Source organism: Camelus dromedarius, chromosome 2 (genome assembly GCF_036321535.1).
Source record: "Camelus dromedarius isolate mCamDro1 chromosome 2, mCamDro1.pat, whole genome shotgun sequence".
In the NCBI taxonomy this organism is placed as follows: Eukaryota; Metazoa; Chordata; class Mammalia; order Artiodactyla; family Camelidae; genus Camelus; species Camelus dromedarius.
In genome coordinates, this window is record NC_087437.1 from 119,671,922 (window position 1) to 119,690,247 (window position 18,326).

Consider the following 18,326-nt stretch of genomic DNA (forward strand, 5'->3'; position numbering starts at 1 on the left):
CAACCTGGCTTAACTCTCTTTAAAAAAAATTGCTTTAATTGAAGCATAGTAGATTTACAACATTGTGTTCGTTTCTCGTGTAGAGCATCGTGTTTCAGTTGCACGTGTATATGTAAATTCTTTCTCCGATTCCTTTTCATGATAGGTTATTAACTGTCCTTTCTAAACATGCTTGACAAAGGAACACATTTCCTGGACCTGAAATGCATTTTGGGGATTGATTTTACTGCGAGCATTTGCATTTAATGTCTTTTTCTCCATTTCAGTCAAAACCATTAAGGTCTCTTTTCCACCACTCAAAAGAGGCGGCTTTAGTTTATGGGTCCCTTAGTGAAGGTATACAATGCCAGGGAAGGGCGAGTCGTGAGGGCTAGAATGCTCCAGAAGGTGAGTCCTTTCCCCCTTCAGCTCTGGCTCAGGCCGGTGCAAGCGTCCACCAGGACGGCGCTTCCCTGGGACTAACAATCCCCACGATTCGCTGTTTTCCCACGGGTCTTGGTTTGGCCAAGTCCCCCTTGACGCAAGGACGAGCAGTGGGGCACTTCCCAGATCCCAGGAGACTCTGTCCCTTCCTGATGGACAGTGGGGTTCTCACCCATCTGATAGCCTCCAGCTGCCCATGGTTTTTGTCTGAGAAATGTCCTGGCTGTGCGTAATCACAGGACAACATTCAACAACAAAAACTGCATTTTTTCCAAAGGTTTGGTTTAGACCTAGGAAGAGACTCATTGACATAAGGCCAAAATGGACACTGAGGCTGATAAATGTCTGTATTCTGTTGAGTCCAGAGCTCAAACTGGAGAAAAAAATAAAGATCAGAGTGGAACCCGGGATCTTTGAATGGACCAAATGGGAGGCTGGCAAAAACACCTTGACCCTCATGACCTTGGAAGAGCTGAAAGAGGCGAATTTCAACGTCAGCATGGACTACAGGTGAGGGGTCCCACGCGGGCTGCGGGTGGGGGTCCCACGTGGGCTGCGGGTGAGGGGTCCCACGTGGGCTGCGGGTGGGGGTCCCACGTGGGCTGCGGGTGAGGGGTCCCACGTGGGCTGCGGGTGAGGGGTCCCACGTGGGCTGCGGGTGAAGGTTCCCACGTGGGCTGCGGGTGAGGGGTCCCACGTGGGCTGCGGGTGGGGGTCCCACGTGGGCTGCGGGTGGGGGTCCCACGTGGGCTGCGGGTGAGGGGTCTCATGGCGACTGCTGCTGGGGTTTTCTCATTCTTATTGAAAACTTATTCATGACGCTTGTTAAAGACAGTGGGGAAGGCTTTATTCAAGAGGGACCACTGCAATGGGGGTTTGCAGCAGGAAAGAGAGATTGGATTCACATACAAGGCCAAGTGGGGATTTTTTTGCCTGGGAGCAGGGTGGGGGAAGGGAAATCCTAGGAGAATACAGTGATTCTTGCTAAACGCACATAGAACATCCTTGCCACAGGCGGGCCAGGGGTCAGACATTCCCCGGGGTGTGGGGGGAGCTGAATTTGATCAGATATTCTGTGTGATCAGATACCAGGGGTGGCGGATTCTGGCTAAACTGAGTTAGCAGGATTCTTGCTAAAACTGCATCCCCAAGGTTGGACACGAAGCCCACAGGTCGGGCCTGTTGAGAAGAGGGTCAGGGAGCCGGGCTGGAGTTTGTCTGCCAGAGGACCTGGGTCATTCTCTGCCCATGGCTGACTCTGCCATCACTAGCCTGTCTGGTGCTCTTGGAGAAGGGACACTGGAGCCCCAACAGCAGCCTTTTGCCAGTTTTGAGCTCAAAACCGAGTCTCGCTGCTGCCGGTGAGCCCTGCCTGGAGGCAGAGCCGTCTCGCTGCTTCTGCCCCAAGTGCCAGCAGGCCCGGCCAGCAGCCTCGCCCCCGCTCTGCCCTAGGCCGGCCTTCCCCCTCGCCTCCCTCCTGCCGGCCGAGAGCTACCAGGACTTCGTGCACAGGTGTGCGGTGAGCATGGGCCAGATCGTCAGCGCCTGCCCGCAGGATGGTGAGTGCCCCGCCGTCCCCGGGCCCCAGCAACCCCTGGGGGTTGGGATCTCACTGATGCAAACTGGGGTGTATCCCGTGAAACGGCGCTGTGTTTGGGATACGCTTTAAAATACTTCGCTAAATGTCCATCGACAGATGACAGTAAAGATGCGGTGTATGCGCACTACACATGATGGTCTATTTCTCAGCCGTACAAAGAATGAGGCTTTGCCATTTGCAGCAGCATGGGTAGACTTGGAGGGCACTGTGCTAAGTGAGGTAAGTCAGGCAGAGAAAGACAGATGCTGTGTGGCATCACTTACATGTGGGATCTAAAACATACAGCAAACTAGTGACTATAGCACAGAAGCAGGCTCACAGACAGAGAGGACAAACCCGCGGTTACCATGGGGAGAGGGAGGAGCGAGGGGCCGCATGGGGGGCAGTAAGAGGTTCAGACTAGCAGGTATAAAACCAGCTCCAAGTATATACCGTGCAGCAGGGAGTCTGGCCACCGGTTTATAATAACCCCCAGCGGAGGAGAACTACAAATTGCGAGTCACTACGTTGTACACCTGTAACTTACACAGCATTACGCATCAACTGTACTTCAATAAAAATGTCTAAAAAAAAAAATACTTCCTGGAAAAGGAGGCTGGGGCAGCAGACAGACGACACAGGGCGAGCAAGGCAGCAGCAGCTCTTGGGGCTCCACGCCGGGTGCACGGGGCGCACGGCACATTGGCCCCCTGGGTCTGTGTGAAGGTGTCCACGGTAAAACACGAAAAACGAGTCCTGTGAAACTGAAGTTAGCGAGTGTGTTCTGAACATCAGCGGTGTGTCGGGCACCAGATAAAACATTGTGGGAAAATCTAAGTGAAGAAGACACGTGCTCTCCCCTCAGGGGGTTGAATATTTGGAGCGAAAGGGGCGCAAGCATCTGGAATATTAAATAACAGGAAGGAGAGTTCAGGCAGAGTCAATGAGAGACCCCCGGCCCCCTCGCCCCACCTGCACTCTTTCCACCCCTCGTCCCGGGGGGCTCAGGGGACGGAGGGCCCCGAGAACCAGGACATCAGGGAGAGCTGAACCCCTGGCCCCCTCCCGTACACCGTGGGGTACCCGCTCGAGACCCAAAACCTGGGCGTGTCCAGCACCCCACCCACCCCGGCCACGAGGAGGTCCCCGTTGCCTGCTTTGCCTGATGGGCACCCTGGGGAGGGAACTTTGGGAAACCACACCTTAGTGCCATTCGATTAATCATCAGACTCACACACTGGGGGGCAGAATGAACTCAGAGCCTTTCCTGCGCTCTGGGGCCCCACCCTACTTCTTTCCGCCTATCCCATTTCCAGCCTCCGCCGTCCCAGGCTGAATTTCAGCGTCTGTGGACGATCCTCCCTTCCGAGCCCCTCCCTACAGTCGTGAGGTCTTCTGGACACACAGGTGGAAGCATGGCTTCGTCACCTCTGGTGTCTGCAGAACCCCGTCCACTGGCTGCTCATTGCAGGGACGCAGACCCAGCCATCTGTGGCTGTGGCACGTGGCCGGGCGCTCAGGATGCAGTGCCTGAGCGGTTGAGTGAGGAGGACTGGGAGGGAGAGGACAGCCCAGCAGGAGGAGGAGGGCGTGAGCAAGGTGGGAAGGAGAGGGCCATGTGGCTCAGCAGACAGAGCAACAGAAGATCCAGCGGGGCTGGAGGGTGACAGCAAATGCCTGCCGACTGCCTGGCATGGGCCCCTCACAGACCTCACCTGCTAAGTCCTCGCCCTCCTGGGCGATCTGAAGCATTTCCGCCATTTACGCCACAAGACTCTGAAGCCCAGAGGCGCTGAGAGGCCACGTGCCCAAGTCACCCCACTGGAGAGCATGGGCCGGGGGTCAGGCCTGTGTGTCCGGCTCCCAGAGCAGCCTCCTGGCAGCCGCACCATGACTTTGGGGCCAAAGACATGAGTGTGACATTGATGGGAAACAACACAGGAGACGCGGATGGGGGCTTCCATCTGGGTGTCGATGGAGGGAGAACGTAACAGTCGCAGGAGAGGCTACGTGACCAGTTTGCCATCAGCCTTGGCTTTCAGAGGAAGCTCTGTGTTCTGATCTCCCCCTAAGGCAGCTCAGTGGGTCTGGCCTCAGGCGTCTGCCTGACTCACTCGGCTGGTCTAACCCCCAAAGCCCGGCCTTGTCCCAGCATTGGCCCCATGTCCTGTCACCCAAGGGAGGCCCGCCCCTCCCTGGACTCCTGATTTTCTCTAAAGTCAGAGCCTTCCAAGGCCCGTTGTAACAACCAGCTGATAACTCTCAAGCTCACAGGACGAGGCCTGGACAGGAGGGCGGCCTGGAGCACAGCCGTGCCATCCCTCCAGCCCCCCGGCCCACGTGAGGACGTGACAGGCTCGGAAGAGCTCACACACCACCGGGCTGACTGCACGGACTGCGCTCCAACCGGCCACGCCTACTGCTGCTTCCAGCCGGGTCTCTCGGGGCCTCGGCACCACCACGTGCTCCACCCAACGACGCTGGGGGCCCCGTCTAATAAGAGGCACTCTCTGCACCTGCTCTGACCTTGAGATGTGCTCTGTCCCGCAGCGGGCGTCACCCTGATCGTGGGCCACGGCTCGGCGCTGGACTCCTGCACCCGCCCCCTCCTCCAGCTGCCGCCCCGGGACTGCGCGGACTTCGCCCAGCTGGTGAGAAAGGTACGCACCCCTCTTTTCTCTTTGGGCAGCACAGCCGAGCAGCCTGAGGATTTGGGGTCGCCACACCCCCTCCTCAGGATGGAGATAAGTGTCCGGACATCCCAGGCAGCAGGGACCTGCCTGTCCCCCTAGAACATGCAGGAGGCTGACGGGAGAGGCTGTCACCTTGATCGTAACTTTGGCCATTTGCTGCCAAGATGATATGAAAAACAATACCAAGGAATTTAGAAATCAGCTCCCGTGGTAACTCCTTGCCGCTCTGGGGGTTAAGTACATGGCCCGGCGAGGAGTCCGTGATTTGAATAGGGAGAGAAAGGACAGTTGCTTGGCTGGCTGGCTTTGGGGACTCGGGGCTGCTGGATGGAAAGGATCCCCTCCCTCTCGCCGTTGGAGTCACCACAGAACACAAGGGCAGGTCGTAGCAGCCAGAGCACCCGGCACTGGGCCGGGGCCGTGGAAACACTTGCTGAAAAGGCAAGCAGGTGGTGGACGTGCAGAGAATAACGGGCCCTTTGGACCGACTTGCGGTGCGTCCCACCCAGCAAAGCAGGGTGGCTTTTACCCAGCTAGTGAGATGAGCCAAGGCGGGCAGACTCAGGACTCAGACTTCCTCCTGCCCCTGCCCCAAAATTCTCCTCAGGACCGATCGCCCTCTGCCTTTGTCCTTCTCATCAAATTAATCAGTCAGCGGACCTGTGACCTTGAGACTGGGAGTGCAGCGGTGCAGACAACCCCTGTGATGGAGGGTGGGTCCCTGACCTGGCCGTGGGACCACCGCCGGCCACAGGAGTGGGTAGCGAGGTGTCGCTGAGCCCCGGAGGGGTCTGGGGGCTGCAGAGGAGCCTGACCAGCACTGGATCCATGCTGTGCAAAGCGCCTGGTCTCGGCCGCTCCCTGCCCTGCCGGAGGAAGCACGTTCCTCCCTCCCCCGGGGTACGTGAGAAACGAAGTGCTTCCGCGCTTGAAATGCCCAGGCAGCAGACCCGAGGATGCCCAGTCTTCTTCCTGTCCCCTCTGGACCTGCGTAGAAATGTGTGTTCCCCTCCAAAGTGTCTTCACGGTGGTGTTTCCCAGTCATGACCCAGATATCCCTGAGCCCTTCCGGTTCCTGGGCCACCAGTTGACCGTTGTCCAAATGCATGGCTCGGTCACCCCCGCCACACTGGGAGACACCGGGGAGACTTTCTGAGGGGTGCTCCTGGTCGGCCCCAGCACTAGCTGCTCCGTAAGTGTCCTCTTGCTCCCCCAAATGTCACCACATCTTCCGTTCCTGCACCACATCCTACAGCCCTCGGCTCTCCTGGGAGCCCCATCGTCCACAGAGACAGCAGCGCTGCACGCACCAGCCACGGCCTGAGAATTGCATGTTGACACTGCTCCAAAAACTCATTTGTCTTTGTGGCCAAATTCCCACGCGCTCACCTGACCCTTGGCACCCTCCCCCATGAGATGCCAGCCTTGACCCTCCAAACTCCTGCCACTTTCCTTATGCTGACGGCTCAGTGTCCACCCCTGCCCACCCCCAAATAAGCAGGGTCTGCCCGTGCATGTCACAAACGCACATCACCGCGGGCTCTGCCGGCGGGCCTCGTCGGGGCAGCAGAAGGTGGACATGCGCAGGCCCACCCCCACCACGCCCACCCCGGCCCCCAGGCTCTCAGAACAGAGGGAGAGAATGTCGCTGAGTCAACACCAGCCCCCTTGGGTCCTCCCCGCAGGGTGCAGTGCTTGCAAATTTCCTCTGACCAAGGAACTTCCAGACGTTTAAAAGAGAAGGGGAAAGGGAGAGCAGAGCTCGTAAACAAACAAACAAAAAGCCTGAGGAAGAAAGGTCTGCTCCAAACCATTCATTTAACAGATGAAGGAACTGAGGGCTAAAGTTTCACTTCGTGCTTTCATCTCGGGTTTGCAAATGCAATCCCTGTATCTTTCTGTGATGCTAAATTTGAGAATGGAAGCCACTCTTCAAGCAGTTGGTAGACAGATGGGGTTCTCAGCTTCCGCACTGCTGACATCTGGGCAGAATCCTGCTGTGCTGGGGACTGTCCTGTGTGTCTGGGGTGGTAGCAGCATTCCTGGCCTCTGCTCCTTAGATGCAACAGCACACGCACTGTGACGAAGGACGGTGTCTGCAGACACTTGCCACTGCCCGTGGGAGGGGCAGGGCAGCACCCCTGTGGAGGTCTGTGTGTGAGCCGCTGGCACTGTGTTTAAGCAGCCGTGCCAGAGAGGGTACGTCATGCGAGCCTCCGGGGTGTAGCTGGTTTTAGAACGTGTCTACAGTCGATTGACCTGGTGTAAAATATTCATCAGTGATTGAACTGTGTTCCAGGTCCCTTCTCTGGGGATGTGCTTCTGCGAAGAAAATAAAGAGGAAGGCAAATGGGAGTTGGTGAACCCTCCGGTGAAGACGCTGACTCACGGTTCAAACTCAGGGTTTAACTGGAGGAGCTGGACCCAGGGCAGCTAAGAGCTACCTCTCTGTTCGCATAATGTCACAACGAAGAGGCTGAACTCTTCGCTGAGGCTGTAAGACACTGTCATTTGGAAGGGACCGTTAGTCTCCCCGAATGTGATTTTTAGAAGCACAGAGCGCACTTTCAGATGCTGAGGGACGGCCGCTTCCGCGGTGGCGCCCGCCGTCTGCACGCCCGTCCTCCCACAAGTTTGGCCGTGGGGATGCCACCTTGGACCACGTGCATCCGCCATGTGGCTGGGGGGCAGCTGAGGAGCCATGACTCAGGTTTCCAGGAATTAAAGACCCACCCCACACTCCCCATAAGGATGTCTCCACTTTATTTTTTACTTTCTTAATCATCAAATTCCCTATCATTTTTCCTTTTTCTGTTTCAATCACTCTCTGGCTACGTCCACACAGGCAGAAAGAGGCAGAAAATTGTCTCCCTTCTGTGAGTCCCTGGGCTCCGCCGAACCCACCCGCACACCCAGGAAGACCTCCCTGCCTCAAGGTCCTTAACTTAATCCCATCTGCCAAGTCCCCTTTACCCTGGGACGTAGCACACTCACAGGTCAGAGGTGAGGATGGGGACATCTTGGGGGCCACTCTTCAGTCTGTCGCACCCCCAGTCCTTCCAAGGCATGTCAGGGCTGCTCAAACAGAGGCCCGGGTGTTGGGGTCTGGGGCTCCCGACTCACCAGGTCTCAATTGTCTTCTCCTTTTCTCCCCCTCAGGCTAGAGGAGGAGGGAGGGGCGCTTCGCAAATGGAGGGAGTGGGTCCCACCCCAACTAACAGGAAGGAGAGACCAGAGAAAGGACTCCCCCTTTCACCCCGCCAGGGCAGTGAAGCCTCCAGAGATGGTGTGAATTCAGTGATGCCGTGAGTTTGATAAAGTTGGTCCAGGCAGTGGATGAGGGACCCCAGGGGTGTCCTCTCACCCCAGCCCTGCTGAAGAAAAAAAAGCCCTCCAAGTGCTCTGGGGTTGGGGGGGCACCATCGTCGCTGGAGGTGCCCCCCCATCCCCCTGTTTTCTCTCCTGGACACCCTGGTGCCACATCAACCTTGCTAATTCTGATGATGAATAGAAACTTGAGGAATGGTGCAAACGAGGTCTAAATCAAGGTCTCTTCTTTAGGGGTGGTCCACGCGATATCCAGATTCACCCTCTCAGGGGTGAGGCATCTGGGTCTCGTACCCCTGGGCGATGAAGGGGCAGACAGCCACCTCCTCCTTGCTGGGCTGCTGATGAGGGTTTACAAGGCAGAGCGAGGGGGGTTCGAATCTCAGAGCTTGAGGTGCAGGGTGCAAGAAACACCGCTTTCTTTATATTCTGTAATTCTGGTTCTGACCAGCCCCCCTTCTGCTGCAGTGGCCGAAAAGCCCACTTCTGTCACTCTTAGCTTCCAGAATAAACCTCACTGTGGCTCTTTCGGAAGATGGGAGGGTGGCCGGCCTCGGGCTGGGCTGCAAGGAAATCGAGGGGCCGAGCCGGCGCCTGATGGAGGAGTACGTGCTGCGGGTCGGGGGCCACCGAGCCCTGACAAACACTCTGCTGTGTTTATCTGAGAAGACAGAACAATCATACTCTTCCACGGAAGCAAGTCTGATTTTAGAACCAAATTTGAGATGCTTTAGCTATGAGTTATTTTGGTAAACTTTAGGGCTGACTTGTGTCCCTTGCAAAACTCCTAAGTCCTAACGCTGAGCACTTTAGAAAGTGACTTTTTTTGGAGAGAGGGCCTTTAAAGAGGTGACTAGAGTGAAACAAGGTCACTGGGAGTGGTGCTAATCCAAGATGGCTGTGGTCCTTATAAGAGGAGACGGAGACACATGCGCACACAGAGGGGTGGCCCCGTGGGGACACGGGGAGAAGACAGCCACCTACACGCCATGGAGACAGGCCTAGTTCTGTCATCTGCTGTCACTAACCATTGCTTCTTTCAAAGAGTACAATAGTGACCGTGTGCCAGTTCACCACCAGCCTGGGGACCCGGGCAGGGAGTGGCAGCCAGTCGTCTCTGTGACAGTGATTCACCTGCAAACCTGCTCCGTTCATGTAGCCCAGGGTTTCCTGACCTCCACACTATCGACCCCGGCGGGGGTTCTTTGCTGCAGGGACCGTCCTGTGCCCTGCGGGATGTTTAGCAGTGTCCCTCGTCTGGGCCCAGTACGATGCCAGTAGCACTCTTCCTCATTATGGTAACAAAAACTGTCTCCAGATGCTGCCAGTGTGCTCAGGGAGCAAAATCACCCTAGCTGAGGACCGCTGATGTGCTCCGTCCCCAGGACACTGAGAGCCCTGTAAACCAGTGATGCTATGTCAAGGCCCTCGAGAATTCCGTGACGTGCACGCGCGTGCCCGTGGGGCCCTGCTGGGTGTACGTGCTCCTGTGGAGGTGAATGTCAGAACAAATGGGTCCCTGTCTTGAGCCGAGCAGCTTGTGATGCTCTGAAGGGCAGGGTTCTGTGAGTCGGAGGACGAGGAAGTCCAGGTGTGCCCTGTGAACAGGTGCGTGCGCCTGGGGTGGGTGGGAGGGGGAGCAGAGCGGAGGGGTGGACATGCTCCACCGAGTGGGCCCTCCTGTCCTGGTGGCCAGGTCCTGATGATCAAGCCCCACCTGGTTTCCTGTCTTTTAGTCCATTTGATGGAGTCGTCCAACCAAAGTCCAGAACTTGAAAGTGTGCCATGGGCACCAAATGACTGTAGAGTCCTTGGACCCAGTGCTGGGTCCCAATACAGAGGAATCTTCTCTGCAGCTCCCCCGCCCACACTCCCCACTCCCCACAGACCCCAAGGGCCAGCAGACAGTGGCTGCTCACACATTAATGGAATTGCAATTAGCAGTTTCCAGTAGGGAAGGAGACACTAATTTCTCAGCATCTATGAACATCAACAACAGCATTGCTTGGAGGAATTAAATTGGGTTCAGGAGACCTGGGCTTGAGCTCCAAGTCTGTCCTTAAGTCATGTTTATGCAGGAAAAAGGATGTGGGGCGTGAGAAGGGCCGTGTCCCAGGCTTCATTTGAAGTATGGGCCCTTGGCTTCGCGCAGAAAAGAATTCAAGAGCCAGCCACAGTTGAGTGAAGGTAGATTTATTTAGAGAGGCACATTGAAAGGCAAGAGAAAGACCACAAGGTGTGGGGAGTTGAGTGCTCAGATTAGAGTAAAAGTAGGTGCACACTCCATAGACAAGTGCGAGTCGTCTCCAAAGTGGGAGAGAGAGAGGAGGCTCGGGCAGCAAGGCACTGTGTTGCCAGTTTTTTTGGGCTCAGTGTCTTCACATGCTAATAAGTGGAAGGACCAGTCTAAGTAGCCTGGGGAAGGGGCTGGGAGTCCCAGGAAGTTGGCCATTTCCCACTCTTAGACCTTCCGTGGCTAGCTAGCGTTGGAGCTGTCATGGCGCCTGTGGGCATGTTATTTACCATCTTGATATATTACAGTGAATATATAATGAAGCTCAAGTTCTGCTAGAAGTCAGATCTCCCACCGCCTTGAGCATCAAGGCCTCCTGGGGGCTGAACCCTCCACCGTTTTGATGTTAATTGCTGCAGCATTCCTGACCGGCTGTGCCCTGCCCCCTTCCCGCCTCAGGTGTGACCTCTGTGAGCCTCGGGCTCACTGTGGTAGGGTAGGTGGGCTGGTCACAGCGTCCCGCCTCTGCTCTGGAGGAAGGGTCGTCCTCTTAGCTGTGAGCGTAGGGGGCCTGATCTGAAGTGTCTGCAGTATTTGTCAGTTTCCACAGGGGAAATGCTCCCATCGTGGCCAATTTTGAGCCACCAGCATTTCAACAGTTGATTTTAAAAATGCCTGAGAATTTTAAAATCTGCTCTCCCGAGCCGCTCTTGGGAGAGGGTCAGCTTTGGTGAGAAGACGCTTCGGTTGCCTGCGGGCACCAGGCCAGCCACGTGGTTCAGGCTGGTGCCCACTTCCCGCTGAGAAAGGCAACAGTCTCATCCACAAAAAGGGGAAGGACAGAAAGGGGCCAGGTCAGGAGGAAAGGCTGAAAAGAAGAGCCGGGTCAGTGCCGTGTGCTGAGCACTGGGCAGACAGTGGGCTCCCAGCATCCCTCCGGGGTTGTGTCTCTTCTGGGCTCCCCATCCAGCCGGTGACTTGGTTGCGGGGACTGTGCCGGGAGGGAGCCCCACCCCTCCCTCTACCCAGCCTCCCTGTTCAACTAGCTACCGCCTGCTTCCACCCCCACCCCCGACCCCCGACCCCGCTGACTCAGCCACACTAGGGGACCACAGGCGCTGTGGGCTGGGAGTGTGGATGAGCTGGGCCAAGCCTGCTCCGGGGCCAAGCGCTCGCCCCAGGCTCCCACCCCGTGATGATCCCCCAGCGAGGGGGGAGAGAAGAGCCGCGGCCCCGCCCGGCTGGGACCTCTTCTGCTGTTTCAGCATCTGTAGGATTCTTGATTGTCTGCCCCATCTGGCACGGGTAGAGCATAGAGCAGGGCCTGGAGTTGGCTGTTTGCAGCCGTGATTGGGGTGGGTGACGTGTCTGCCCAAAAGCCACTTCAGAGCAGGTGACATAGCCCAGGCTGGCCCTTAGGTCCTGGCAGTGCAGCGTAGCTGCAAGGAGCACACGTTTAAAGTCAGAAAACTCCGAGTCGATCCCAGGCCCGACACTCACCTACTCTGTGACGTGTGTCTGCTGAGATAGATGCACAGGGCTAGTCCGTGAACGTTTCTGAGGACTTGAACCCCTTGAGCTGGGATGACCGCCTCTCAGATGGCTCTGAGGGGCGGCTCCGAAGAGGGAGGGGAGGAGCCAGGATATATAGGAGCTTTTATAACGAAAGCCAGGTAGTCAGAACATTGAAAGATTGTCGTTAATTAAAGAAAACCAGACATCTCGAGTTAAAGAATTCAGCGCTTTTCTATGTGTGGGAAGGTGCAAAATTCTGGGCTCACTGAAACCATTCCTTTATGTGCACCTGGCTGTCTAGGGCCAGGGCCCTGTTCTTTCCTATCCTGCGTCCCCTCAGGGGGCACGGCTGGGAGTGGCTGCAGAGGCCGGGCTGCCTGCTTGTCTGCAACCGAGTTCCCTCCGCTCACTGTCGGGGTGGTTGATGACTTGACGGCTGCAGCATCCTTTGTTTACTGATATGGCTGCAATATTTTGCGTTCGCACCTGGAGTAAGTTGTTTAATTCTCTAAACCTCTGTTTTCTCACCTATAAAATATGAACATACGTTAGTAGCATCTTCACAGGACTGTTGTAAGGAAAGGGTAACCAAGGCTGTTAACAGAAAGTTTCAGCATAACGCTTCCAACACAGCGATCTCAGTTTGGGTTGAGAGCTCTGTTATTCAGATTACCAAGAAAGCCAGTCACGCTTTTACCTAGATGCTCTCCTCTGCCCGGTCCTGGAGAGCACGGATGTGGGGTGTTCCGTGGCTCTGCGTGGGGCTTTGTGAAAGCCGAGACAGCAGGAAATGGCACTTAGAAACCTGACTTAGATCCGTTTTTTGTATGCACTTGGATTTAGAAGAATTATATACAAAAAAAAAAAAAGGAAAATAGTAATTTGCTGTAATCAGAAAGCCAGAGCACTTTAGAAGGGAAAAGCAATTCAAAGAATGGCTCCTGAAAAGACCTGGATGCCCAATAATAGTAGCTTCACAGAATGCTGCTTATTTTCCTGAATCGCTTTCTATTCTTTCCATTTTTGCCTGTGATAAGAAGAGCGAGTGATACCATCTCGGTGTTAGAGCGGGAGTAAGCGGAAGACGTAGCTTCCCAAGCCAGCCTTGTAAGCGGTGGGGCCCCGGTGGGAAGCGACGGCACCAGGTTAGAAAAATATAGGTCCAGTGTCAACAGTGAAATTGGGGGAAAGTGTGACTCGGAGCCCAGAAGTAACCGTTGTGGGGTTTTTCTTCTCACCATAAACAACTGGAAAGCTGGCCAAAAATACATGAAGCAAGTTTTTTCAGCTATTGCACGACAGGCAGTGCAAGACTGTGATGTTGAAAAGGGAAGGAAATGGAAATGAGCCTTAAGACCACTGCAGCTTCCTACCGAGAAGTAATTTCCAAACCACAGAGCAGGGAGGGGCAATATAAACAGAACCCTGAGATCTTACAGAGTTGAGGAGACAAAAATTGACATTTGGGGAAGATGAGGCAGATGGAAACTGTAGGACAGGGTATCCAGGAGGGGGTGATTGCAGAGAAAGAGGTCTGGAGACTTCATGGAGGACCCCTGAGTCTCTGGCGGACACCAGTCTGAGCGTGAGTAGAGTACAACCCCACCAGGCCAGGGGACGAATGGTCACAAGACTATAGGCAAAATGCTTGGCAAAGCTTTACATATGTATGGGACATTTAAGTGCCAACCAGCCAGAGTACAGAGACCTCACTGAATACATACAGCATTTAATAGAGGCAAAAAAAAAACCACCTTACATATCAGTTATGGTCCAATCAGGAGACACAAACTACTCAATAATTTGAGCAAAAAGTTTAATATAAAGAATGATTAACTATAATAAGGGCGTAACTCTAAAGACAAAAAGAGAATTCTAAAGAACGCTTTAAAGCTGAGGGAGAATACTCAAGAATGGACAACCTTGGGAGGAGGTCTTCCTCCTCACGGCTGGGTTCAGGCCTCACTGGAGACAGTATTTGCAGGTCACTGGATGGCAAATAACTTTGCTGGAATTTGCAAATCTGAGCTGGTTCTCAGCAACCGTGGAAACAGGAAACATCCTCCAAGTACAGACAGGCCAAGGCTGGTGGGCCAGTGTGCAGAGAGAGTTGGGGCATTGGAAACCCATTTGCCAACGAGATGGCATAAAACCTGGTGTGCATGGAGTCTATATTTGGAGGGCCACATCCAGGTGGTCATCAGACTGGGTCAGTCACCACCGACAGTGTTCAGTATAAGAAAAAAAATGACAACGTGCCAGAATCAGAAAAAGAAGCTCCTTCCTCCTGAAATTTCCCTCCAGCACCCTCTGCTGACAGAGCTCAATATTGTGCTCACTGAAGAGGAAAAATGCTTCAAGCTCCATCATCACAGTGCAGGAGAAGAAGGTGGATCAGGAGCTCAGAGGCAATAAATTGACAAATGGCATGAGTCATATCTCAGTAGCAGTGGGACAAAACCAGCCCTAGAGCAAAAGGGTACTTTAGACCTGCTACAACCAAACTTAAACAAGACTCAAAAAAATTAAGCTGATCTTCAAATAGCTTAACTATGAGATAAGAAAAATTCCAATAGTCTTTAAAGAAATACCATAAAACCCTGCACTCAGTATCAAATTAATGATGTCAGATATATAATCAAAAAACTACAAGACAGGAAATCAGCCTTTAAGCAACATGGAGTTACCCGGATTGGCTTTCCTTCCTGCCAGAAATGGATAAAATATGACACAATAGTTCTTAAGGTATTTCACATCAGGCAACAGAGGACAGTGAACCCTGGGAGGGAGAAACAAAAAGGTAGGCCATACAGTTGCCCATCTTACTGCCTGGAGAGAGGATTTCCAGGTCACAGTACAGGGAGGGAGAACCTGGGTGACCCAGGAGACTCCTTGAGTAGAGGAGATGGGGTGAGAGTTTGCAGAGACAAAGGAGCAGGAACTAACCAGTACAGACAAGAGAGTTCCACAAAGAGAACTCCAGAGATGTGTAGATGACGAACTTCAATTATTCAGCAGAGCACTTACTTAAATCAAAATGTTGAGATGAAAACTATAATGTCTGAGGCTTAAAAATACACTGGATAGAATTTATGGTAAATTAGACACTGCAGAAGAAAAGACTGGTGAATGTGAGCACATAGCAATAAAAAACAAACTGAAGCAGAGAGAAAAATGACTAACAATAAATAGACAAACATCAGTGAGGGGTAGTAACAGTGAGCAGGCTGGTATACAAACAACTAGAGTCTCTGCAAGAGAAGGAGAGAGGAAAAATATTTTTGAAAAGCAATGGCCAAAATGTTTCGAAATCTGATGAAAACCATAAATTTCAACAAACTCTAAGCACAAGAAATACAATGAAAGCTAAACAAGAAAAGAATATGATCAAATTGTTCAAAACCAGGAATAAAGAGAAATCTTAAATGCAGGTAGAGTAAAAATATACATAACATAAAGAGGCACAGATTTAAGAATAACAACAAACTTTGTGTCAGAAACAACATAAGTGAGAAGAATGAGGAGCAACATCTCTAAGTACTGAAGGAAAAAGCTGTCAGCATAGCGTTCCATGCCCAGTGAGAATGTGCGTCAAAAGTAAAAGTGAAATAAAAACTTTTTCAAATGTAAAATGCTAAAAAAAAACTCATCACCAGCTAACCCACATTACAAGAAGCATTAAGAAAATTCTTCAGCAGAAGGAAAATGATGCCAGATGGAAATCTGAACGTACACAAAGGAATAAAATCTACCATGGTAACTGCTCACTTAAGTATATAGTATTTTTTCTTATTGTTATTCTTAAGAGACTATGGGATATGTAAATAAAAATAATAACAGTGTAGGATATAGTATCTGTAGAATTCAAACATAGGGCAACAGTAGGCTGAGAAGGGATAAACAGAAAGATTATATTGTAGGGCCCTTATGCTATAATAGCACTTGAAGGCAGACAGTGAGGAGTAAATATGTGTACTATACACCCTAAAACAATTGCTAAAAAACAAGACAAAGATATATGTCATAGAAGCCAACAAAAGTACTTTTAAATTTACCAAGACTTGTTTTATAGCCTTGAATGTGCTCTATCTTAGTAAATGGCTCATGTGCCATTTACTACCATACTACCATTACGAACCATAAAAATAATCCAAAGGAAGACAGAAAAAAAAAAAGGCAATAAAATAACAGTCAGGTTTAAACCTAACCATGTCAATAATACCATTAAATATCAATAGTCTAAACATGCCAATTAAAAAGCATAGATCGACAGATGAGATAAATAATGAAGACCTAACTGTATGCTACCTACATGAGATGTCTTTTGTATATATGTTTTTAATTATTAGGAGTAAAAGAATGGAGAAAGATATACCCTGCTAACTCTATTCAGAATAAAGCTGGGATGGATGTATTAATAATAAACATTTCAGAACAAAGACCATTATCAGAGATAAAGAAGTCATATTTAATAATAATTAATGGGTCAACTCATTAAAAGAATATAGCAGCCCCAAACATTTATGCACCCAATAACAGAGCTTCAAAAAGCGTGAAGCAAAAGCTGATAGAAATGCAAATGTAAGAAAGCCTGTCATTCTAGTCATGGATTTCAATCTCTCTCAATAATTGACAAAAACAAGTAGACAGAAAATAAGTAAGTACGTAGAAGCTTGAACACACCATCAACCAGCTTGCCCTAATCACTATTTGTAGATCACTCCACCAAGCAACATCAGAATTCACATTTTTCTCAAGTGCACATGAGCCATTTACTAAGATAGACCACATTCAAGGCTATAAAACAAGTCTTGGTAAATTTAAAAGTACTCAAGTCATGAAATGTATGTTTTCTGACCAAAAAGGAATTAATTAGAAATTGATAACAGAAAAATATCTAGAATATTTGGAAACTAAATAACATACCTCTAAATAATACATGGATTAACAATGAAATCAAAAGGGTAATTGGAAAGTTTTGAACCGAGTAAAAATGAGAATTTGACATAACAGAAATTGTTAGATGTCATTAAAGCAGAATTTGGAGAGAAATTTATCGCATGTTAAATGCCATTATTAGAAGAGAAGTCTAAAAATCTACAATATTAGCTTCCACCCTAAAAACTAGAAATATAAGAGCAAATTAAACTCAACATAGGCAAAAGAAAGGAAATGATAAAGAGCCAAGGAGAAATCAATGAAACAGAAAAACTAACAAAATCAATGAAACCAAAATGTGGCTCCTTGAAAACATCATGAAAATGTATAAGCCTCCAACCAGACTAATCATAGAAAAAAGAAGAGAGAGAGAGAGAGAGAGAACACAAATTACCAACATCAGGAAAGGTGACATTGCTACTGAGTTGATAGATATTAAAAGACAACATTATGAACAACTTTGTGCCAACCATTTCTAAAACTTACATAGAAAATTTCTTAAAGACACAAACTACGAAAGCTCAATCAAGAAAAAGTCATCTGCTGGATAAAGAAGTTGTGGTATATTTATATAATAGAATACTACTCAGTCATAAAAAATAACAACATAATGCCATTTGCAGCAACATGGATGTCCCTGGAAACTGTCATTCTAAGTGAAGTAAGCCAGAAAGAGAAAGAAAAATACCATATGATGTCACTCATACGTGGAATCTAAAAAAACAAAAGAAGAAGAAGAAGACAAATGAACTTATATATAAAACAGAAACAGACTAACAGACATAGAATACAGGCTTGTGGTTGCCAGGGGAAGGGGGTTGGAAGGGGATAAACTGGGAGTTTGAGATTTGTAGATACTGACAGGTATATATAAAATAGATAAACAACTTTATACTATATGGCATGGGGAAATATATTCAATATCTTGTAGTAGCTCACAGTGAAGGGGAGAGTAAGAATGAATATATACATATTCATGTATGATTGAAGAAATGTGCTGTATGCCAGAAGTTGACACAACACTGTAAACTGACTATAACTTAATAAAAAATACAATAAAATTTTTTAAAAAGGAAGAAAAGAAAAATTCATTCATCCATTCTTCTTTATTCATCTGGAATCAATAAAGAAGATTTGGAATATAAATACAGTGGAATATTACGCAGCCATAAAAGAGAATAAAATAATACCATTTGCAGCAACATGGTTGGACCCGGAGATCGTCATTCTAAGTGAAGTAAATCAGACAGAGAAAGACAAATATCATATCACTTATATGTGGAATCTAAAATATGGCACAGATGAACTTATTTACAAAACAGAAACAGACTCCCAAACATAGAAAACAAACTTATGGTTACCAAAGGGAAAAGTGAAAGGAGGGATAAATTACGAGCTTGGGATTAACAGATACAAACTGCTATATATAAAATAGATAAACAACAAGGACCTACTGTGCAGCACAGGAAACAATATTCAATTTCTTATAATGAGCTGTAATGGAAAAGAATCTGAAAAAAATATATATGTAGGCATATGTATAACTGAATTCCTTTGCAATACACATGAAACTAACATTTTAAATTGACTACAATAAAAATAAGAATTAAAAAAAGAA

General features: G+C 50.1%; 1 protein-coding gene across 6 annotated transcripts in view; it reads left to right on the plus strand.

Moving 5' to 3' along the window:
• The window catches only part of UBASH3A (ubiquitin associated and SH3 domain containing A), a 39,940-nt gene extending 32,496 nt beyond the window's left edge, over window positions 1-7,444 (plus strand). For 2 of the 6 annotated variants that reach the window (XM_064476233.1, XM_010994870.3), the window contains exons 11-14: window positions 789-933; window positions 1,876-1,982; window positions 4,553-4,662; window positions 6,995-7,444. In XM_064476233.1, coding sequence (XP_064332303.1) covers window positions 789-933; window positions 1,876-1,982; window positions 4,553-4,662; window positions 6,995-7,132 — 500 coding nt within the window. In that variant the 3' untranslated portion in view covers window positions 7,133-7,444. The other 4 variants (XR_010376821.1, XM_064476234.1, XM_064476236.1 and 1 more) reach the window with 4 other exon arrangements.
• Window positions 7,445-18,326: the final 10,882 nt, after the last annotated feature.